Genomic DNA, 24484 nt, shown 5'->3' on the forward strand with positions numbered 1-24484 from the left:
TCTATACTGACTTGTTAGGTTTGTGCTCAGGAATGTAAGTTGCTAATTTAAATTAAATAAAGCAGAATAAGAAGTATTTCTCTTTCAAGTACTACCTCATCAACACCTACGCCTTCCACTTCTACAAAGCAATTACGAGAGCTGCAGAGATGAATGAAGTCGCTGCAGTTGAAGAACCCAATTAATTCAATTTCGCCTCAACCTTGGCTTTTGCTGTTCCATACGTGTGTGTGTGGGTTGATCCAAATGATTCAAAGACATAACGGAGGATCGCATCAAAAGATAAAAAAGAGCCTTCAGAAAAAAAAGAAGTGACGCCAATGAAAATAATGTCCACATAGGTAACAGATGCTACGCATTTGACAAAACCACCTCCAAATGAAACACCTACACACAAAGCAGCATTGTCTTTCATTTAATGATATATATGGTTTTCCGAGTACATAGAAAACACACACGTGTTCTCAAGAAGCGTTGATAGTACTTTAATGCATGTCCACATACGTCCACCAATTAACTGAATATAAAATATATATATATCTTATATATTACCAACTTTAACTTCATAAGGTCTCTTTCTTTGCTCATTTGTCAAGATTGTAAACATGTTTTCAACAACTCTGTATTTGACTGAAAATTAAATCATCAAATTTAACATCTTAAGCCTAGCTTTTAGTTTTAGAGGTCGACACAATTTGGCAGGGCAATCAAACAGGCAATCAATTCTCCTTAAAAGAAAATCCTTCATCTTCTCCTTAGTCATCCCAGGCTTACTGTTAATGATTCTACTGACTATGCATTTTAAAAACAAGTGAAAAGATTTAAACGCCTGTATATAAGCAAACAAGCACCTACATACAGTGTGTTCACACTGTAAATGTGCACGTTATTCAACTACGATGACAACTGAAGTCAATCGGAAAAAGCCTCTGCAACCCCTTTAACTTGATACACAGCTATTTGATTCGATTCTGTGTTAAAAATATTGATTAACATTTGATTTTTGTTACATTTGCACACACACACACCAATCACAGAAAGTAATTTTACTTCTGCATTTAAACCAACCTTATTACACACAAAGCCCCAAGGAGCAACAGGGTGGTTGGGTACCTAGCTCAGGGTCACCTCAACTCTTGACCTATGGTGGGATTCAAATCTGCAACCCAGTTTCTTTCCACTTTCCAGAAATCAGCATTCCCATACCAGGAGTTGCATGAGTGAAAAACAGGAAAGTGCCAAACCATATGGGACTGATATATCAATTAATGCCAGTTCTCTCTGGACTTTACAGCCACTTGAAAGGTCGCAGTGACTTCTACAGTATGTTATACATACATACATAGAGTGCATGCACAGGCCCAGTGTGTCTACAGTTCATCTCTTAGGTTTGTGTCCTGCAGCCAGTGTTTGTAGACCGACACAGGATCTATGTTCCAGTGCTTGTGGAAGGATATGGCCTGGTGTAAGGAGATCAACGAGTCGTTGTAGTCATCTGGTCGAGCCTAGAGTAAACAAGTGGGGTTTTGTTTCAGTGCAAGTTGCCACGGTGTGTGTCTGCTGCTTCATGACTCATATATCATTGACTCAAAGGATTAACACTGCTGCGAAATACATGTGACTGTTGCCTCGGGCTAGCACATTTCAACTATCTGTTGTTTTAGCCTCCGCGATCCAAGAGGTCTTTGTGTCTTTTACTACTTTCATTTGGAGAAGGAAATCACGCAGTGGGCCTCATGCAGCGTTTGCCTGATATTAGATAAGGGTCAATAATATCTTAAAACACGCTCATCAACACATGAAGCGCCGTTTGGCTTTTCGTTAGCAGTTGGTGGGTGCATCGCTCTCTGAGATTGAAAGCAAAAAAGATAGAGGCAGAGAATAAGCTCCAAATGTTTGAATTTTTCCCCTGCATTTAACCCATCCTTATTACACACCAGTCGTGAACACACACAAGCTGGGTGCAGGAGCAGTGGGCAGCACTTGTCTGCACCCGGGGAGCAGTAAGGGATTGGATATCATGCTCAATCTTCCGGTTACGAGTCCAATTCGTTTCCTCTTGGCCATGGCCTGCCTTTCGTCCATACTTTGCCTTCATTTCATTGTGCGCCAAGCAGGGGATCAGGGGAGGAAAATGGAGCAATTCCACCGGAAATTGTGAGAGCAGTAAAGAGACAAAAGTCCGATCAGTCAGGAAAAGGACCCCGGCTAAGTTTGAGGGACTATCCGGCGAACATGCAGAAATATTGAAATTGGACATGCAGAAAATATTGAAATTGCCGCTTGTCTTAGATTCCACCGTCAGCACCACCACGTTTCAGTCTATTTCGGGTCAGGCACAACAAAAATAACACTTTTTAACGGTTACTATGTTGATGCCTGCAACTTGGTACTTGGCACTCCCCTCGAGAGGAAGTATTGTGTAAACGTCCATATCAACGCAAAGGAGATCACGTTTGGTACGGACGGACATAAAAGCGAAAAGCGGAAATTCTGACATTTTTTAAAAATTCTTAAGGATTCAGCCTATGTGTGTGTGTGTGTGTGTGTGTGTACCTGGTGGAACAGTGAACTGTGTGTGATGGGGACACCAAGGGAAGTGAGGCACCTGCCCAGCACCATGTCATCAGGAGCATCATCGCTGTAGCAGCTGCAACCACTGGAAAGTAACCTGGAAACTGCCACCCGACTGAGCACTATCCTGCACGCACGCACACACACACACACACACACACACACACACACACACACACACACACACACACACACACACACACACACACACACACAGCAGAAGATAAGACTGATGAGACACGGATTTCATGAGAGGTAAATTTATCTGGTGGAGGATTTATGTTCGCTGTGTGACTGGGAGGTAGTACTTTACTCACTATTCAAGCCTTAAATCACATTTTTTGAGATGTTCAAGATGACGATCTTGAACATCTCACGTTGATCTTGACGTTTTTTTAGTAGTAGATCTCTTAATTTGTTTTATTTGCAGTTCACATTTGCAAGCTTTGATCACCGTGACACTTGTTTCACGTGGCAGCCTCACCCTCCTCCTCCAGTGATGTAGCTGTATCCGCTCCGAACCAAGCCGTAGCCATATCGCTCCCCGAGGCTCACTGCTTCTTTTGGGTCATAACAACGCAGCAGTCTTCGCAACCGTGGTAAACTACAGACGGAGGAAGACAAACAGACAAACAGAATAGTATCAAAATAGTATCAAACTCTATAAAGGTTCTCATGTTGCTGGCAAAACTTAATCCTGTTTCTCCACTCAGGCTTAAAATGGCAAAAATAGAAATTTCAACATTGGTGAAATATGCGTGACGAAGCAAAAACAAATGCTAAGTTTCTACTCCAAGCAGCAACAGTATGAAATTAGATTTGTGTGAGTATTTTCAAGCAACACTTTTTAAGAAGCAAACAAAAATTAACCACAAAATCAAAATACACAAATTGCAAATAAAATATAGATTGAATCATTCAAAATTATTGATACAACAATAAAAATATTGTATTTTATTAGTTTGAAAATACACTTTTTATTTGCAATGATGGGGAATTTTGTTAGGTCTGGCTCTTTTCCTGATTCTGACCATGGGTGGGGCCTTAGGAAGCTGCCTGCTGATTGGCTACTGAGCGACAGCTCAATGGACCATAAGTCGTTTTTTTTCCTCCTCTGTTCCAATACATTTTTGAGAGAGCTACTGAGCCTTTCTGGCCCATAGCTACAGCTGCTGTGTACTCTGCTGGCATCTAATGTGTTGAAGCATTAGGCAGGCAACAGACCATAACACCAAAACTAAACATACTGTACATGGATTAAGATAAATAAAGTGGCTATACACTTGTTATCAGTAAAACCAATATTTGAATTCTCATGTTTCCTTAATCTCCGATGACAAACCACGGTCATTTTATGTATTCTCAGAATGTTTTTGTTAAATATCAAAAGTGTTAACTCTCTTTCCCAGTTTACCTGATGAGTGTGTCGTCATCAACGATAAGAAGCCAATCCGTCTTTGGCACAGCTTCACTGAGAAACCGCCTCAAGATGGCGAACGTCTTCCCACAGTGTCCTGCAGCGAAATGAAGACAAACACGAAAGACGATTTGGACAAAGTAAGGAAGTATCCAACATACTGGAAAAGGGCTGTCATATAAAATCAGATCAAATGAGACAAACACAAACTGCAGCAAGCACATTGGGCATAAAAGTGAATCAATAACCTCTAAATTGTAGCTGGTATTTGTACGAGGCAACATGTTTTCATGCATTTATTCTCCTAAATACATAAAAATTGAGAATATTAAATAAAATGGTGATGGCACAGCACTGACAGTGTGACATGTCCATCAGCGTGTGAACAAGAGAAGAGCGACAGGAATTTATAAATGAACAGGAGACATGAGACGGAGGTGTCATTGACACTGTACCAGTCCCTCCCTGCTGTGTGAAAGTACATGAGAGAGGCAGTGATGCAGGTCGAGATCTGTGCTGTATTCAGACAGGAATTCTACTCACACAGATAAACACGGGGGAGAGACACACACCGTTAAAAGCAGTGAAGGGAATAACACAGATTATCTCATTACAACCTGACAATGACTTGAATAAATTGGGTAACAAGTCATTCTTGAAGTTGATGTGTGAAGATTGTGAAGGCAACATGTCTGGGTCAGAGCATGTCCAACATAGCAGGTGACTGGTGTGAGGGGCTCCCGGTATGCAGTCGTTAGTGTTGAACTCAAGTGTTCCAAGGCCACGCTATTTCAAGTATATAAATTATTGAAGATTTTCAGTAATACTTAAAACATTTTTTGTCTATATTTTGTTGAGTTATGTACCTACATGAGCCAAAATCATTTAAAAATACTTCAAATCTATGCAAATCTATACTCTCCGCTATAATTCCTTGGGGAATCAAATGAGACAACAACTCCCATGATCCCATGCTGCGTTCCAACGAAACAAATTAGGTCTTAAACCTCAACGCGGCAGGAATGACATACTTTGCAGTTAAAGACGCAAAAGACAACATTTCATGTCACTGTTGTTAAGATGTTGTAATACGCAATAAGCTTGTCATGATACAGGCAAGTGAGGATCTTTAATGACCAACAAGAATGTACCAATAGGCAGACGACAGAACACTGGACATATAAGCAAACAGTGTTAGGGTTAGAAAACTACATTTTTGATCCAAAGAAGCAAAAAATGAGGGAGGCAGGAATATTAAGACACATCACGGCGGAGCAGACAATCAGAAGAGGGGACACAGAAAGAAACCTCAAAAGTAAATCAGTAAAATAACTCAAATCCAGTAGCCATAAAAACATAAGTGAATGTCCACATGTCAAAAACAGAAAAAGGTTTTGTTTTGTATACGGACAAAGCTGAATGATTACTAAAGCTGTACTTTTAAACCGCATTTATTGTTCTCTCGCAAGAGAGGCAATTATGAGAACGTTTTAGTCCTCCACTTTTTTACCACCACCTTTGAGACTATTGCTGTGATTTAGTTGGATTTATACACTGATTCTTCCATCTGCAGTGCACTTGGAGTGTGTCTGAGAGAAGGTTAGGAGCAGTCGTTCAGAGGCTGAAGGGCTTTAGAAGTTTCCCTCAGAAACAAATTACTGTGTTGTGACCGAACTGCTGCTGGAATTTTAATTTTTAGCTTGACGGCGATCACTGAACAGGGTTGGGATTTCAGTCCATCACAGGGCCACACATAGAGACAAACAACCATCCACTGTCATACTCACACCTACGTCAATTTGCCTCATATTCAACACACGTAATTATGGATTCCTTAGATTATGAGACCAGTAGACAAATGTGACCAAATGTAATTCTTAGCAGGATTACCGAGAAGCTACTTCACCAATTTTCATGGCCCAAGCAGCTACAGTAGTGACCAGCTCACCTCTTTCCGTATTGGGCACTCCCAGACTGATCGTGGGTATGGAAGCATCAACGACGTCGCTGTAATACTCCAAAATCTCAGCGTCCTTCTCCCAAGTTGCCTTCACCACTGGCACTGTTGAGTAGAAAAATGAGGTGTGAGTGTGGGGGGGTGGTAAATAATCCAAACTACTTTCAAGTTTGTTCTTATTAAAAGCACAAGTGGGATTTAATACAGGAAGATGTTCCCTGGCTCTGACTGGAGGGAGAACAATTATATTGTCTCTTATCAAGGCGCTGATGAATTAAAATACATGCTTGCTGCACCTGCATTAAAATACATAAATACAATGCAATCACACTCTCACTCTCTCACACACAAGAATTTTTTAGCCCGAGCGAATGGGGACCAATCCTAGATTAATTTATTATCTTTTACAAGAGAGGCAAAATAATTGATTGTGCTGAGAGTACAACCCAAGCTTGTTATTATTCTATGAAATTAAAAAGCAAATAACTCAGCTTCTGACAGTATTAGTCACACACGGTTCACTCTTTGTACCTTTTGCATTTTGTCAACTGCTTTAAAACAGTTGGTCCAAGATGACTGGCTGGTTTTTAATAACCATAAAAACAGACGTCAGTGTTGAGGAACCTCAGAAATGAGTTTGTGAATTTGAACAGGTGAGATTTTCACCTGACACGTTAATAAATTCCATTTCATTTTCATTTATTCTGTGATAAAACATCAATTAAAAGAGAATAAACATGTTATTATAAACAACTTGATCATGGTATTCTATATGATGTATCCACTGGTGCCTAAAATGAAGGATCTTACTGCTTCTTCCACCACTGCGGACATAATTTAGCATTTAGCGTCCTCTTACACCACGTACCTCGCTCCGAGTGGAATCTCTGCCACGTTTTCACAGCAACAAATACGTCCTTTTTTAAAATGGGTTCTCCCTAGAATAGAAAAGAGAGAGAGAAAAAAAAATGTCCCTCTTCATTGAAAATATCAGGCATGAAAAAATGTGAGGGGGTGCAGTATATACACAGAACGTAATGGACTTAAAATTGAGTCAGAGTGGCAAAATGAGGCACACTCAGTTCTAACTGTATTATGTGTGTGTGTGGGGGGGGTAGCAATGTTTTATCACTTCAATTTTCTGGCCTGACTTCAAAATCCTGACATCTTGCATCATTCTTGCACCAAATTTCCATTTCAGGAGTGAAGATTACCAAATGTCGTGTGCGTGTTATGACTTAATTAGAGCCGTCAGTTCTGATCTGCTACCTTTGGCGGAATATCCAGTGTAAACTTGCTTTGCTGTGGCCATAAGTATGATATTCTTTGAGACTTCTTCCCGTGTGGTGCTTGAAAACGGATGATGGGCTTTGTTGAGTGTTAAAACACTGAGACATTTGCTCCTTTGATACTGAATCAGTGTAAAACCTGCAGCCAGAGGTTTGCAAAGGCTGCAAAGACTTGTATATAGAAAGGTTTTGGGGGAAAAAAACAACATCTTTAATTCATATTTCTCACTCAGATTCATGTATAAAGATAACTGACTGTCGAGTCATCACTGAGTGAGCTCATCCCTCGGGTTCCACGTGCATAATGTTCTTGGTGTTTGACCTTTGATGCAGGTGGACGGCTCAGATATAAAATCAGACCTATTATTGCCAGTCAAAACTAAACAAAACAAAACAACATCTGTCAATTGTGTTTTCCTGCACCGTAGCCGTGCTCGTCTGGGGTTTGGCATTTCGTTTTGGTTTATAGAAGGAAAGTAAAAAATCTGCCTCACATAAAGGTTAATAAATATGAGTTGTACATACACAGTTGGGCAGGTAGGTTGTAAATGTGGTGGCACAGTCGTCCCCTGACTCAGTACAAAACTCTGGCACAGCTGTCAGCTTTGGGCCTTTTCCTTCCTCCCAGATATACAAAGCAATCTATGGAGGCGACAAAGGCACATTTAGATCACTGTTCTGCAAACAAATCATCGTCAACGTTTGTGTCAGACGGGTGCAGTAGCTGACTCAGGGTCTTCAAAGAGAGAGCATCCCAGAATGTCGAATCGAAAGGGAAAGTTATTGTAGTGGCCAAAGTACACTTAATTCCGAGGCCACTGAAAGTCTTCTATAGTAAGGTTCTAACGGGCTTGACTCGTAGGCACTGTTTTAATTCATCAATCACGGAGGCAAGAGAAAGTCATGTGACGGGTTTGCACATTTATTTCCACTTGCTGTACATCCAAGTTATATTCCTGTTGACATGTATCCAAGCCTGTCTAGGATCACCAATGCATAGAAATATTCCTTTGACGTTCCAGGTTGTGAATGATGACCAATAGGTTCCAACAGTAGACGACGTAATCCAATATCACGTAGTGACCTGACGGTCAAAAAACCTTAATACACCTAACTTAGTAAGCTAAAACGGACACATGAAGCCCTGGCCTGCTAGACATTCCGAGAACATATGTCTCAATACCTCTTTATATCACAGCCAACAAAGACATCAAAGTGCCCATGATGCCCTTTGACCAAAGGGCAAAATTAGCCACAAAGCTACACATATTTAACAAAAGGCTTAAGGCCAACAGTTGACATTAACTGTTTACAAATCACAATGTAACAAATAGTCCACCCATAAACCACCCAAACCGACCCCATACTAAACCCCATATTGGCTCCGACAGTTATCTTGAAAAAAAGGGGGGCAGAAGCACTCATTCATTGACACATTTTTTTGCCAATACTACAGCCGTAAAATCAAAATAATATCTAATAATATCACGATGGATATAAGAGGGTTAAGAATTTCATATGTGCCATACTATGAATTTAAAATGTTTGCAAATTGTTTCTAAATTGACCATAGGTGTGAGTGTGAATGGTTGTTTGTCTTTATCAATAAATAAATGAGAAACTCGTGGATAATTGTTTCAAAGTACCTCGTGATTCAAGTCGATGGTAAAGTCCGACTTCAGATGCTCATGTTGGATCCGCTCTGCGAGTCTGGATTTGAAAGAATAAGGTGCAGAAGAAGAATTAGAAAGTAGACAAACAAATGAAGTACAAGCATTCCTTGGTTGGAAGAGCTACATTTGTTGGGTTAGTTTTTCTAGCAAATGCTTTTAATTATTATCATTGGGTAGGATTATTCAGGATCTACAACTCTTATTGTGGGTCTCACTTGAATGTACTTGTATTTATTTGACTCATTTTACCTATGATTATGACAGAAAGACTACCTCCCTACTTTGGACCAAAAAAACCAAACAACACACCTCTGGAGTAGAGGCGCAGTGAGAGCCCAGCCTGCTGCAGGGTCAGGATAACCGAAGGCACTGGGGTCCTCGGAAAAGGCATAATGGTGGATGATTGAGGCCTCGTTGTCATGGAGATGCTTACCCAAAAACCATTCCTTTGAGAAACGAAAAGGGGAGGAAGGTGATATGAAAAAAAAACAATTTCTCACTTATTTTTGTTACCATTGCACTATTATTATAATATTATTATAGTGACAATTAAGCGAATGGACGCCTGAAATGGAAAGAAGTTCAAGTCTGGAATTTCAACTTTTAAATGTCATTAAAGAAGGGCACGGGGAAAGCAAAACAAGGTCTACAGGACAAAGAAAATGTTCAGCTAGAGTTGCATGTATGTTCGAACGAAAGGCAAAAACGATCCTAATACGGCTGTACCCACTTATAAATGTTATTTTTAGAACTCAAACCTAAAAACCACAGTGAGTTACTTCGGATAAAAACATGCTGGCCAAAAGCAGAACAGGACAACATTGAGCTCAATCACCAAAACAGATTTTGTATGCAACTGTATATGGTCATTTCTCACCTCATGGACATGATACCTCTGCAGGATGTGCAACAGAGCAGCCAACGTGACTCTGGTTTCCTCCTCGATGAAGAAAAACCAGGATGCTGATTGCCCATAAATGGCAGAGAGACTGAGCGACACACAAAATGGGCCTCCTGTTAGCTGTGTACCTTTGTATTTCCCCCCACACACACTCACAATCATTACAGCTCCATTAAATTAAACCACATGGAATTTTTGGAGTTGATTCATTAGTTATTTATCTCTACATGCATGTCACACACCCACCGAGGAAGTGCGGCGAGGACGCTCCAATCGCCTTCATACTCGGACAACTCGTGGAGGAGAACAACAGCTGGAAGTCCCTGCATGAAAGGGAACAATTGAATTTTACACAATGTCCCTGGAATTATGAACATGCTGCAAACACAAGGAGGAAAACAAAAGCACAGCAAATGTCTCATGAAGCAGTGAATAGAGACTGCACTTTGTGTGTTCATGCAAGACTGTGTGTGTGTGTGTGTGTGTGTGTGTGTGTGTGTGTGTGTGTGTGTGTGTGTGTGTGTGTGTGTGTGTGTGTGTGTGTGTGTGTGTGTGTGTGTGTGTGTGTCTGTGTGTGTGTGTGTGTGTGAGGCGTGGTAGAATAAAGAAAGAAAAAGAAAAAACCCACAATTTACCTGAATCAATGAAGCCGAAAACTTTAAGTCTATAAACAAAATCTTTAAAATCGACAGTATGAAACTGGTTTAATTTAACTTAATTTATAAGAAGATCTTACTTTACTCCAACTCAAGATGATCAGAAGAAAAAGCTCATTTGGGTAAAAGCACTAATTTTAACCACTAGAGGGCCATGTGCAAGAGCAAGCATTTCCTTGATTAAAAACACTAATTCTAAAATTCTTTGCTCAAGTGAAAAGTACCACTCAAACAATGTTAAAATACTCCTCTAAAGTTCGGAAAATCTCTTTTTTCATTCATCAATAATCTTAATTTTCAGGTAAACTACAAGTGATGTTAAAAGTAGTAAATGAAGCAAAAAAAAAGGTGTTGATTCTCATATGGAAACGCTTGATGTAAACAACAGCTGCAGCACCGACACTGACAGGAGATCGACTGAATAAAGCTGAATAATACGGCGGTGGGTGGCGAGACCTTGATGTTGAGTAATAACATGTATGTGTACGCCCCGTTGTGTGTATATAGTTTGTTTTATACACATTTATTAAAGGCTTTTTCCACCTCACCGGTGACTCATGCAGAGCAACTTATAAATCTATGCCGTGCTGCTATTTATAGACCTGATATAAGCACAGTTGTAAGGATTAAGGAGTGCAAAATAGGAATCAAATGAAAGTTTTATTCTTCCTGCCCTGTGAGCTTCACAGTTTTCTTCTGGCACCAATGATTCCCCAAAAGGCTTTCCTCTAAGTTATTACAGCACAGCGGCAGCAGCACAACGGAGGCGTATGAAACAGGAGCATTATGTCAATAAAACAGGTAATTGCAGAGATGCAGAGATATGTCTGTTATGGTAAATGATGCATTCGTCATGATGTATGTTTTCTTGTCTTTTGGTTTCATTGCCTTTATTGACGTCTTTCTGATTACCGAATAAGTTTCACCTCATTTCTTTCACCTGCAGCCTGCTGGCGTTAAACCTTTGTTTCCCTTTTTAGCAGCTTTTTCATTTTATTTCTTTTTACCTGGCTTCAGGCTTTGGCATTTTGCATTTAATCTCTCTGATCTGCCTGCCAACTGCCATTAGTCGTCAGACTTTTGTGTCGTTTCCAGTGTTTCCCCTATTTTTTTCAGCAGTGATGATGCTACAATGGCACAGCCAACAGTATATTGAATCAAGTCAAAATGTTGCTTTTTTAATGAAATGGCCTTAACTCTCAGCTTTTAGTGGCGGATTGATTGCAGATGACACATATGCATTATCCTAATTAAGCAACGGTTTGTGCAAACGGGAAAAATTCCAACGGTTTCTGAAAGCTGAGAAGTTACACATCAAAGTGTGATTATTACGGCAGACAAAAATATGTTTTGTACTTTTGAAATTTCAAATTTAACACATATAATCTGGGGTTTATGTACAACTACAGTGTTTTGCTTCATTTTAAATTGTTAATACACTATTTTAACTTACTCACAGGGCATTTTCTGTTTAAAAACACATTCTAGTTGACTTTTTTTTATCCCTTAAGTTGTCCTTCACAGTTTCAGAGACAGATGATGTAAAAGGAGGGGGTTTTATCATGAAAAGAGCTGTCTACGTCAGTGAGATGGCTTTGTAATGACTTTGGATGATGAGGCTGAATAGATGCACCGCATGTGCTGACGTCTCGGAATAAAACAATATAAACAAAGAGCCTTGTGACTCAAATGTTAAAGGAGTAGTTTCACTTGTATGTTTCCTGTCGGAAAAAGCAGCCAGGAAAAACATGCTAAACTGCTGCTTCAATTAGTAGGTTTTGTGTTACTTAAGCGAATTCTAAATAGGATGTTAAACACAGAAGTCACAAAATAACACAACAGAAGTCATTGATGATGACAACGGTCAATTAACTTAAATTAAATTAAGTTCTATGAGCTAAAATTGCTGGGGATTCAGTGAATTATAAAGTGCCATAAACAGTTTCCTGTTAGAAATAGCAACCTGACAGAGAAGTAAAGGTATGAGTATAGCTGAACTTGCACCCACTCGTCCCCTCCTGAATATCACTGGACTATTTAAAGGACTTCCCTGTCCCAATTCCCTCAAATTCAAGGACCAAATTTGCTCTATGGATGAAAACACCAACAAGATTTCTGGAAAATAAACCTGGATTTTCTGCACGACTTCACAAAACACATGACGCACAACCTTCCCCGGTACAAAGCAGCTTTCTACAATCAAGATCTCTATTGATGTCATCAACATCCAAATCAGGAGAAAAGTGCTCACACTCTACACGTCAGAGCAGGTCACCACAAACACACACAAATGGAGGAGCTGTTATTACATGCACACAGGTGAGCTGATTTTTTTATGTATGTAACTACTAAAAGTAGTTAAAACTAGTCAAAACTTACAATGTTATATGAAATATAAATTAGTTTCATAATTTGTGTTAACATTGGGTGCACAGTGACCCTAAAGATCAAGGAAAATCCGATAGAGACTACCTTAAGACCAGGGTTTATTCATCAATGAATAAAGTTTTCTTTATCTTTTATCTTGTCTTTTATTGCCCATGCTCTTACATCATGAGACAAGGCAGAGAAGGTGTAGCTAAAATCCACAGACAAAGACTTCCAGTATTTTGGGGGCTGAGTTTTTGACAAGAGGCCCGAGAGAATGTATTTTCACTCTTTTGTTGAGTCTGTGAGTGGGAGAACCTTTCACATCAAAAGATGTCTGAGCTGAAGCAGTTCTGAAGGAAACATCCTGGAAATTGTGCAGGTGTGTGGTCTGATCTACAGCTACAGAAAAGAGCGGGTAATCGTGGTCAAATCAAATGATTCACTTCCTGTTTCAACCAAAACTTTGACAGAAATAGTGTGTTCAGTTTAGGGCCATTAAAGAATGCCATAAACTCTGCATTAATCTGAAAACCTGCACAGATTTCCATGCTTGCTATCGGGAAGTGAAAAGAAAAATCAGTCTTGACATTAATTGAATCGATTTAGCATTAACTTGACACTTTGTAGATGTTTTTATAACTCAGGATACATGTATTTATAACTTGAAAAATAAAAATCCTCAGACGAATAGCTGCACAAACCTGTACGTGTGTGTTTGTGTGTATTCCCGGCGTCTGAAGATGGAAATAAATTAGATAATAGCTTAATCTGGTACAAAGGAACTGCTCTCTTGCTGAGATTAAATGGATTATCAGAGTTTTTGATTGTGCCTTATTAGTTCTGAATAAGACGAAGCTTAGCATACACTGCATTAACAATTAATGCACAAAACCAAGTGCATGTCAAGCCAAACTGCCTCTTCCAGTAATGCATGTACTTCATCTTTGTTTTATTTTGTTTTCATATGCTTCACCCCTGAGTATTGAGTTTAATGATGGCATATTAATTGCTGTTCACAGCTGCTACGCCCCAAACAGGCCATGAATCACACAGGGGATTGTTGATGGACAGCCATATTATTATTTTTCTTAACCGTTGACTCGCTCACAAAACTGCCTCTTCTTTCTCGTCTCTTAGTAAGAAATTGGTGTGCAAACACCTCGGACTGCAGCCACCGGCACCACAAACAACACACGGCGTCAAAACCAACCAATCGTAGAAGTGTCAAATTCAATCACATTCGTGTCGCTTCAGTCGCAAAACAAATCATTATGTCACGCAGGTTTGTTCGACTGCGAAGGCGCAACATGTGTTGTTTACAGCATCGGCCTTCATTAAAACCAACAAAAAACCTGCGAGAGCAACAAAGACAGAGGTAATTCACACGGCAAATCACAGCTGTCATCATCGCACAACACCATTGTCTTCTATGTCTTCTATCCAGTAGGTTTTTGTGAATTCTAAACGAGAGTGTTCTGCAAATATAATGTGAGACCTTTATTTCGCACGGTGAACACAAAAGACACCGCCGACATAATTGTGTTGTTACTGGCAGCACAGGCGTTACCTGTTCAAGTTCAATCGCCTGCTGTAAAATCTCCTCCTTCCTCTCAACGGCTCGACGGGCGTGGTAGGAGTTTCCCTGACTCTGGATGACAAACACCACCTCCTCCAAGCCTGAGAAAAAGAGCAATGAGACAGGGCGATGCAAAGAGACATTCACACACATCAATTTAAAATAAAAAATAGTGTTATTTGTTGTACTTAAATCTGGGTGTGCCACTGTGTGTCCATCCTCAGCAGAGGAACCTTGAGACAGAGATAATGGCATAATAGCATTATTACAATATCTTCAAACAACTATATTATATATAAGCTATAATATCTGACCAGTGGCGTGCACAGGAGGGGGCAGAAACAGTGCCCTCTTGAGTCACAAGATGCAAACTAAAGTACCCTATTGTGTTAAAGCTAAATATAAATTGAAATTGTTTTCTAAAGGCCTTTGCAGTGGAGAAAGTTGATGCAGTGCTCTACTGTATAAGATGCCCTTGCAAAATAATTTCCTATGGGTGCCAAAACATGAATTTCCATATTTCCCAACTAAAAGTGATGCTGTGCTGTAAAGGATGTCTCTGTGTAGGTAAACACAGGTATGTGAGAATGTGGTTAATAAAATATTAGTGGTATGGTGCCCTTTTAATTCCCGTCCCTGACCTTCCAATTATGTGTGCACACCACTGTATGTGACTACTTATGTAATTTTTTGCGTGTTTTGGGAAAATATTAATTTACATTTTAATGAAGTAAAATCCTACGGAAAGGATTGGAAACGTTGGTTTTCGAACTTAGCTAAAACTTAGTCCTGGAAAAACCCAGTGTTTATACCAAACTGTCGCTTTAAATAAGAATTTATGTTATGACAATATAATTATTCATTATATTGTCTGATGTTGTATTTTCTTCTATTGACAATATTTTTTTATTTTGAAGGCGAAATTGAAGCCATTTCCAGTTTGAACCTGTCTGCCTGGTGCTAGCCGGTTCGTTAGCTTACGGTGTAGCTGCGGTGGTGCCAGGCTCTTATTACACTTACCGAGCCAAAGAAGGAGCACGGTGACAAGTTTGCATCCGTTAACCACGTCACGGTGTGACATGACTCCCGTATCTGATGTTTTTTTCTGTAAAAATTACCGTTTTTTCATGACGACCGGGAGAAAGATGTACAGCTACATTTCTGTAGTGGAAGAGTGAGAGAGAGAGTGCTGCACTTTGAGCGACTGTTACTTTGGAGCTGCAGCGACCTCTGGTGGACATTAGTTTACTGCGCTGGCGTACGTAAACAGCAATTCACTGTTGCAGTTACATTTGTCCATAACCAGAGGTGGAAAGAGTACTGATGAAATGTTCTACTTAAGTAAAAGTACCACTATTTTGATAACTTTTTATTTAAGTACAGGTAAAAGTACTTGTCTAAAAATGTTATCTAGTTAAAGTTAAAAAATAAAATTAAAAAATAGCTTGTTTAAAATGTACACAGAGTAAAAGTTCCTTTTTTTCAGCAACGTTCTTTCTGATGATATAATAATACTAATAATATTACAATAAAAATGTAAATATAAGGGATATAATTTGCACAGAAAGAAAATTATTATTGTGCTATAAATTAAAGTGGGCTAAGTGTTTGACAGAGCTGATTTTACACTCTTACAGCAGAAATCCTGCAGGAAATCTCACAAAACAAACGAGCCAATGCTCACTAATTAAGGCCTTTCAAAGTAGACTCAGTAGGTAGTATTCTTTTTTTAGGCTTGTGCTAGTTTCATGTGAGGGAAACATGGATGCAATAAAGAGGCTGGTGTAGGCCGTGCATGTGCAGACTGGTGGAAACATTCGGCACCAGTGAGTCAACCGTCCTCTGACCACAGAGGCTGAGCATGGAGTGTCTTTACTTTCTGCAGGCCACAGAAATGGAACAGAGCAGACGCTTCTGCTGAGAAAAACCACGGCTATGTGTGTGTGTGTGTCCATGTTTTTGTGTGCAAATAATGTTAAACACAGAAAAAAACCTCCCCAATATCCAGGAAATGCACAATGCACAGTTGAGAGTAAACAGCTAAAGTAAGCTAAAGGTTTGTGTGTGATTTATGCATCTGTCTGTGCAGTAAAAGAAGGTGTGAGCAAACACTGAGTTTGAACAAAAGCCCTGAAACGTGATAAGACGATGAAAACATGCAGCACATTCATGCCGGAGCCTCTCAGGTGACTCATAGTCCACTAACAGGACTGTGATTTTCCCTCTCTGGTAAACAGTGTGTTCTTTCCGAGCACAAGGCCAAATGCTGCCTTCAAGTGGTTTCCTATGAAGGCGGTCATACTTCAGACACTCAGGCTGTCTGACCAAGTGCTTTACAATGCCTTTGAATCCACTTTTGTACAATAATTAACTGTTTTCTTACAGAAGTTATAGAAGAGAGAAGTCATTGACCAGTGTAGTAAAAAAAGTCTTTGGAGTAGTATTTCATGTGAAATACAACAAGAAGTAAACAACTTTGCCTTCAAAATAAAAGCAGAACCAGTGTTTAGTCTAAGAAAATGAAGAGATTTGACTTCATGCAAGATCAAATAAGGAAAATAAATGTATAGCCCACTTGATTACATTTCTTGTAATTTGTTTTCCATTTCGTGTTATTTTATCCAGATAAAATTAAACGTACAAAAGAGGAAATGCTGGCTCGACAGTTTGCAAATGAGGAAACATCCGAGGTTATTACTAAGAAAATCCTAGGAAATAAGGAAGGAAAATAATGAATAAAGTGAATGAACAAGCCAGGTTAAAAAAGTATAGTAAGAAATTGCAAAAAATACAAAGAAAAAGAAAAGGAAATATGTATTTCTTTTACATAAAGTTTGAGTAATTCTATTTCTGTGTGTCTTGTGTCGTTGTTTTATTTTGGAAACAAGAGACCGGAAGTGTCTCAAACTGCCGTCTGTCGCAAACTTGACAGTTGGTTGGTTGGATGGAGGTTTATTAAAGCCTCGCGCTGTCGTCTGCTTTTCATTCACAGGCTGCGACTGCAGAGGAAACAACAACAACAACATTAACAACAACAACAACATGACTCCAGACACAGTTTCGCACAGCAGGAGGAGGATGGAGGTGACGGAGCTGGAGCAGTTTTTGACCAAGCCTCCGCCTGGTTTCTCCGTGGAGCCGCTCAGTGGAGCCGGTTATCGAGTCCACTGTGACCCGGAGAGGAACCTGGTGCTCATCGATGACTGTCAGTCCTGCAGAGGGAACGTTGTGTTCCACAAGTCAGTGGGACGGTATGTATTATATGTGTGTGTGTGTGTGTGTGTGTGTGTGTTATTTTTACTTTATTTCCTTAATTATATTCCATCTTTTATACTTTATGTGCCTGATAATCATAATCGGTCTTGTATAAAGTACCTAAAAGGTGATACTTTAGTAAAAAAAAAGTATGTTACTAGAAAATGACTTTGGTAGAAGTTGAAGTCACTTTTATATATAATATTACTTAAGTAAAAGTACCTTTAAAAGTAATTTTCTGATATAAACAAGAAGGTTGTGGGTTAAATTCCTGGCCCTGCTACTATCATATGTGTCCTTGAGCAAAGACACTTAACCCCCATGTTGCAGCATGTGAATGGAAAATAAAAGCTCTATATACAGCAAATACTTCTTCTTCTTCTGATTTTGTTTGGTAGGAACAAGTAACAAAGACAAGTTAGAGGAAATGTAGATGATTACTGGATTAATCAAGAAAACAATCGACAAATTAAACGATCATGGAAAATAATCAATGGGTTTGCAGCCCTAGATTAAAGTTAAGAAAATAAAAGCAGTTACTGCAGAAGAATAAGAAGCTGAAGATCTAGTTCATGTTTATTTGCTTTTCTATGATCTTTGAGCCAGATATTTTTCCTCTGACCACAAGACACGTTGTCTCTTTTCCACATCAGCCCATCTGGCTCCAATAACCACGCCATATTCAAAATAACATACGTCACGTTTCCTCCTCAGTAACTCACTCACAAAGGCGTATAGTCGAGCAGGTGTACCTAATAAAGTGGAGTGTATAAACACAGGTAAAACTCACATGAAACACATTCCTTATTTGTTCTCTGTGTGGAAACAGGAGAGTAAAGATGCAGAACCTGTGGGAGTACACCAGCATGAGGAGGAGCCTGTTGTCCAAGAGAATCTACGTGTTGACGTCAGCCTGCAAAAAGTCGACCGATGACTTCACAGGTGACTGTTTTATCAGTGTGTCTTTGAAGGCACCACTCAGCGTTTCATAAATGCTTTTATAAATCGTTAACAGCTGGCGAGCACGGGGCGACTCATACTTGCTGCCAGACAGACAGACAGAGGGGACATTTGTGTTGGGTGGGGCAGAGGAACAGAAAAAGCAGCACTGACTGTGTTCCACTCCACATGACAGCATTTATTCCTCTGCCCCCCTTTTTTCCCCTTCACGTTGTCAGTGCTGAAGCAGTATGTGGTGGCCATTGACGGCAGCAATCCTCTGATCAAGTGGCAGATGGAGCGAGGCCTGGACTGGACCATCTCGTCTGTAGCCGGGGAAAGCTACAGGGTGGATGTAAGCGCGGGGTTTTTCTGATCTATCAGAGCTGTGGGTAAAAAGCAGCAGGCCTGTATTTAACTTAACCTGTTAACACCGAAGACTCAAAATATCCATCAGGACTTTTTTTTTTTGCTTATTTTAACCATAAAAGGCCCAGAAAATGTGTCTTTTTTTCAGAATAACTTTCAATGTCTGGCAGTTATTTACAACTAACTGCATGTGTTAACAGTTTCAAATGAAGAAAAACATAAAGTTTTATTTAAAACATCAGATTTTGCGTGTTAAATTTGAAATTTTAACAGTACAACACATATTTAGAGTAGCATTTGTTTGAGTTGAGGCTCAATGTCCAAAATTGGAGACGATGTACACTGTAAAAAGAAAAAAATTAGAAAACTCAAAATTTCAAGGCAACTTACTTTTGAGTTTACAGCCCAACAAAAGATGTTTTAAGAGTTTTTTTTTTTAAAGTTCCATCAACTAATATTATTTTGTTAGACAAACTTGTAAGTTAGAGTTGTTTCAAACATTTTGGCTAACGATTCTTGTTCAGATAATGTAAAAAATTTATTAAAAAAATAACATTTGGAATTTTGGGTTGGCACAACAATAACTTACAAGTTTGTCTAAAACATAATATTAGTTTATGGAACTTGAGAAAACTCAAGATCTCATGTTTGGCTGTAAACTCAAACATTGATTGCAGTAAGTTGCCTTGAAATTTTGAGTTTTCTCAACTTTTTCTTTTTTTTTACAGTGTAGAGGTGTTTTTTCCAACTCTCTCCGTGACATCTTGTGTTCAGTACTTGATATTTGCTTCAGGTTATGATGATAAAAAAACTTTTTTACTCACGTCAGATTGATCTGACTGAAGCTGTGGAGAACTGGGCAGCAAAAAACATCCACATCAACACGGACGATGTAATTAAAGATGAACCGGTGTGGAGAGACGCCTCCTTCACCCTCAAATACGACTCTGATGCTCTCTTTGATTTCCCACACTGGTTCGGCTTCAGCAAGAGAACCTTTAAGGTAACGCGTAACCCATAACATGTTCCCGTCTTACAACATGTAAGTTAGTAATTAATAGTTTAGTTTAGTTTTGTCTAATAAACCGTCCTCTCTGTGTTAATGTATTCTCATCAAAGCTGAGACTGACGTGAGGAAAAACAGCCGTCTGGATCTGCTTCCTGGAGGAGAAAAAGTGGAGAAGTGAGTTTCCTGATGGTTGGAGAGACAAATGGTTTTGATACCAACATGAAACGTCGGTGAAGGACCAACCATCTTCTGGAGAAGATGCTGGACTGGTCCAAACATGTTCCTGTGCTCAGTGGATGGAAACGACTGACAGTGACTCATGGTGACAAGAAGGTGGATTTTATGGAGGTGGAAGTAGGTTTTCTTGTGTACTTGTACTTTTTATAATTTGTTATTTTACTTTTAGTATGTTTTTTTTGGAAGTACTGTTCTTGCTGCTATGTTTTAAATCACATCTTAATTAAAATAAATTAAATTCACACAATGAAAACTTTGGCAGTCAGGTGAATTGGTGTTAATTAAGGTCCCTGAGTGAGTGAGAAAGTTAAAGCGTTTGTGACCTTTGACCCCATTTTGACTGATACAATATGTGTTTACATATTTTAATTTGTCAGCACTTTCATTGGTAAAGGTTTGCCTTGTGTGTGTACTTTTGCATGACACAAAAAGGGAATCTTGTTAAGTAACTTGTACTTGAGTACTCTTTCCACCTCTGATGATTTTACACCTTTACTGATTTTTATTCAAACATATATGCATATCAGTAAACACACTTTTAAATCATGATTTGCAACTGTTTTATTGTATTAAAGGTTGTGAAAGGGTCAACTCTGTAATCCTGTGTTGATAAAGAGTTTTCTACGTTCTTACAAAATAAAACATAACAAGACTGTTTAAATGCATCGTGAGTGACAGGATAGACGTGGCTGCAGATGTGCACACTCAACTATGGGATGAGGAGAAGAGTAGATGCGGCGCCGGTGATGGTCTGTACGTATTCTTTGTAGTCGCCGCCATAGAAACGCAGCAGCAGGTGGTTGAAGATCCCCACGATGCACATCATGAAGAGGAAGAAGATGATGCGCTTTCCGAAAAGGTAGCCTGGAGTGCTGCAGGAAAAAAAAAACACAAATGTTAATATGACGTCAAGCCTCTTTGTTATGAATCAGACGATAACACACACACACACACACACACACATATCACCTTTGAGATTTTTGTCCCAAGTATCCGACAAAGTACTTCTGCCTCACGAGAAGGTAGATGATCCCAGAAAAGGCAGCAGGAGCTAAAAACAGACGGTGAAATGTGTGTATAATCATTTTAAATAAACAAATAAAGATCTAGAACCGTTTAAATCTGACACACAAAGAGTTGTAAAAGAGTATTGACGTCCTTTCTGGTACATGAAGGCCACCGTAGTTACCTCATGCCTTTGTTGCAGTCTTCACTTTCACAGTTAGATGTCACTAGATCTTTTATTTAAAGGCTCACAGCGTGGTTAACATAATTTCACACCATCATTGCAGAAAATATATACTTTTTAAAGTCATAATTAAGTATAAAAATCTCTTATGTTCACGTGAGTGTAGTAAAAGCACTGGTTTCACATGATAGTGTAAAACGGAGAATAGAACCTTTTAAATAAAATGAAACATGTGAGAAGTTTCTGTAGTTAAGGTGACAACTCTTGCAAGAAAATGAGAACCCAAAATTAAAAATAACTACTGAATAAACCTGTCAAAGATGAGTGAAAGTAAAGACTTCAAATACACAGAACCCTCTACATCAATACACTCTGGTTTGTGGTTCCTCTGCCATCTGGGACCTGCAGCAGTTACAGTTTGAGAAAGGCTCCCTTTCCTGTTTCGGCAATTACCGTTTTGCACAGAGGGAGGTCCGTGAAGAAATGGTTTGGGCGCCTGCAAACAGCTCCTTACATAAACTTACACTTAACACTAAACGCCGTCATTACACGCTGGGAAGGAAACTGTGAGACGGGCTCATAAGTCACAGAAATAATGTCCATGTCATGGTGTCACGTTCCAGTCTGTGCAAATGTGACAAATGTGAAGTGAAGGAATATGGTTAAGAATACACTCTGGTCTACGTGACTATAGTCCTAGCTCACTGACTGTGGTGTGTGTGTGTGTGTGTGTGTGTGTGTGTGTGTGTGTGTGTGTGTGTGTGTCTGCTTAATGATTACCTTGACTGAGACAAAGACCAGCACACCACATCACTGCCAGGAAAGTCGGGTATGCGTCCATGCAGTTACGACTAAAAGAAACACAAATAATAAGATCAGTAAATAATAATGCATTTCAGAAAAGTCACCTGTAATGAGATTATGAGCCATGACACACAGCTACGACAGAAACCAGACCCCTGTGACCTTTGTGTTTTTAAACATCTGTTTATTGAAATTTTGGTTCTTTACTAGTGGTAATTGTAGGTCCTCATTATCCAATTATATTGTAATAAAGCTAAAGTCTAGTGTTTATTGAAAGGTTCTGGGTTTTACAGCATATTTGACTCCACTCGAAGGGGCAGTTTGAGAAATGGAGTTAAATAAGAGTGAAAAAAAAAAAATGGGACTGTGGTGTGGAAATCTAATTAAAAAGAGTCAAATAAAATCATGTGTGCGGTTATTTTGATGATGAACAACTTTTTCCACCTGGTCCAGCTTCTCAAATGTACAATATGTAAGTTAACATATGTGTTAGTGTGTGTTATGTAAGATTTACTGAGACAATAATGAGAACCGGATTAAGATTTAGGTGTTTTCGAAATCTTAAAATCACCTACAGGACGGGATGTGGCTCAAATGATTTCCTTTTAAAAACAGGAAGTGCTAACGTTGTTCCTCAAGCGACATCTTCGCTGTTGCAAACATTTTGATTTCTCAATTTCCAGATTATGTATTTATTTATTTATTTATCAATGCTGAATTTGTTGACTATATTATCGATGAGCATGTGAACTTTATACCCAATCACATACAAAGGTGAATTAATTCTCTGCATATCAGTGGATCAATAAATTAAAATTATATTTTAGCAGGAAACTGATCTTTGTAAGCCCAGTTTGAAAGAGTAGCTGTCTGACTGTATGTCTTTGACAGGTCCTATAAATAATGACAATGACCTCTAACTGAGAACCTGGAAGAATCATGGCTGTTGGTTTTAGTCCAGCAACCATTCAAATGAGCTCTGTATCAGGCAGGCAAATGAGGAGTGCCTTTCTCTCCCCCTGACAGTAATATTTATGGTAATATAAAATGAAAATGGAACGTTTATGTTTGGAAATACAAACAAAACATACCGTATCTTCTGGTTAGATTAAAAACACGAAGAATTAAATAAAGGGCACTTACTTGGCACAAGACACTCGTTCAGAGCAAGGTGTTTGAGTCTGGCATTCTCTCTCTACCTTCTGTGCAAAGAATGCTTCAAACAGACACATGAAATTAGAGAGACATAAACATATCCATCACTTCTACGCTTTAATTGCATCTTTCCCTTGACTCACCATTCTGGAGGACGCTAATGAGGGTGACGATGACCAGCAGGTAGATGTTTTCCACCACTGTGTTGGAGTCCATGATCAGCAGCTGCTTCACAGAGCATGAATGTGGATTTACTGCGAAGGGTGGAGAACACTATCATGTCTCCATCCCTCATTACATACACTCTTTGTGTTTGTGGTTTCCCCTTTATGTAAATTGTGCTCAGGCATGACCATCCTACTATCCCTCGGTCTGTGTCAGACTCACTACATCAGACACACACTTAATTAACACAAATGTGAACAGAGCAGCTGATGCAAATGTGCAAAATGTTTAAAAAAAACAAAAAAACAATAACAACACCTTAATATAGGAATATAGCAATAAAATGTGCATAACAAAACAGTTTATTGATTAATTGTGCATATTAAGCAACTACAATCACTTTGTGAAGGAGTTAACTGTGCAAATAACTCACACACATGATGCTAATTAAGTAATTGTGAAGTGATGCTACTAGCATAACATGAAAACTCTACAAACTACTAACTGAGATTAAAAACAACTCAAAACACATATAATACCAAATAAAACATATACATACCTTGTGCCCTGGTCAGCCAGGTGCTAAAATAAAATACGAAAAGTTAATTTAAAGTTAGAGAAACATTAATTGGCACTACGTCGCTCTCGGTTTTTCTACTACTTCCGGTATTGTAGCCTTTCAAAATAAAAATAATCACTTTTGCACAGATGACCTACCACAATAAAAGTAAGACAACGTTTATGTCTAACACGAATTACGAATAATATGACTTCCGTGTATAGCTAACCCAGTATCATTCTGCGGCTAATTAATAAAAATTATGATTTTATACTGCTTTCTCGACGATTTATAGACGCCAGGGCCTACTGACGGTGCATCGGCTCCCATATGGTCTAGCGGTTAGGATTCCTGGTTTTCACCCAGGCGGCCCGGGTTCGACTCCCGGTA

The 24484-nt window shown here is 39.1% G+C and overlaps 3 protein-coding genes across 3 annotated transcripts; 1 reads left to right on the forward strand and 2 right to left on the reverse strand.

The window, feature by feature from the left end:
- Positions 1 to 442: 442 nt before the first annotated feature.
- b3glctb (beta 3-glucosyltransferase b) lies at positions 443 to 15571 on the reverse strand. Its single transcript, XM_083910258.1, has 14 exons — positions 15434 to 15571; positions 14602 to 14646; positions 14405 to 14514; positions 10058 to 10134; positions 9788 to 9899; positions 9220 to 9356; positions 8884 to 8947; positions 7763 to 7879; positions 6817 to 6886; positions 5940 to 6053; positions 3989 to 4088; positions 3059 to 3178; positions 2557 to 2701; positions 443 to 1505 (listed from the first exon to the last, which is right to left on the reverse strand). Exons 1-14 carry the CDS (start codon positions 15492 to 15494, stop codon positions 1371 to 1373), a joined length of 1407 nt encoding a protein of 468 aa, XP_083766384.1. The 5' UTR covers positions 15495 to 15571; the 3' UTR covers positions 443 to 1370.
- A 1857-nt stretch (positions 15572 to 17428) lies between these two features.
- Positions 17429 to 20185, forward strand: medag (mesenteric estrogen dependent adipogenesis). Its single transcript, XM_083909984.1, has 5 exons — positions 17429 to 17664; positions 18498 to 18610; positions 18847 to 18962; positions 19806 to 19979; positions 20096 to 20185. The coding sequence occupies exons 1-5, from the start codon at positions 17456 to 17458 to the stop codon at positions 20108 to 20110; spliced, it is 627 nt and encodes a 208-aa protein (XP_083766110.1). The 5' UTR covers positions 17429 to 17455; the 3' UTR covers positions 20111 to 20185.
- A 746-nt stretch (positions 20186 to 20931) lies between these two features.
- alox5ap (arachidonate 5-lipoxygenase-activating protein) lies at positions 20932 to 23598 on the reverse strand (the record flags this gene model as incomplete). Its single annotated transcript, XM_083905003.1, has 5 exons — positions 23514 to 23598; positions 23359 to 23431; positions 22192 to 22262; positions 21192 to 21273; positions 20932 to 21094 (listed from the first exon to the last, which is right to left on the reverse strand). Exons 1-5 carry the CDS (start codon positions 23584 to 23586, stop codon positions 20932 to 20934), a joined length of 462 nt encoding a protein of 153 aa, XP_083761129.1. The 5' UTR covers positions 23587 to 23598.
- Positions 23599 to 24484: the final 886 nt, after the last annotated feature.

This window comes from Microchirus variegatus, assembly GCF_963457635.1.
Source record: "Microchirus variegatus genome assembly, chromosome: 2".
Classification (NCBI taxonomy): domain Eukaryota; kingdom Metazoa; phylum Chordata; class Actinopteri; order Pleuronectiformes; family Soleidae; genus Microchirus; species Microchirus variegatus.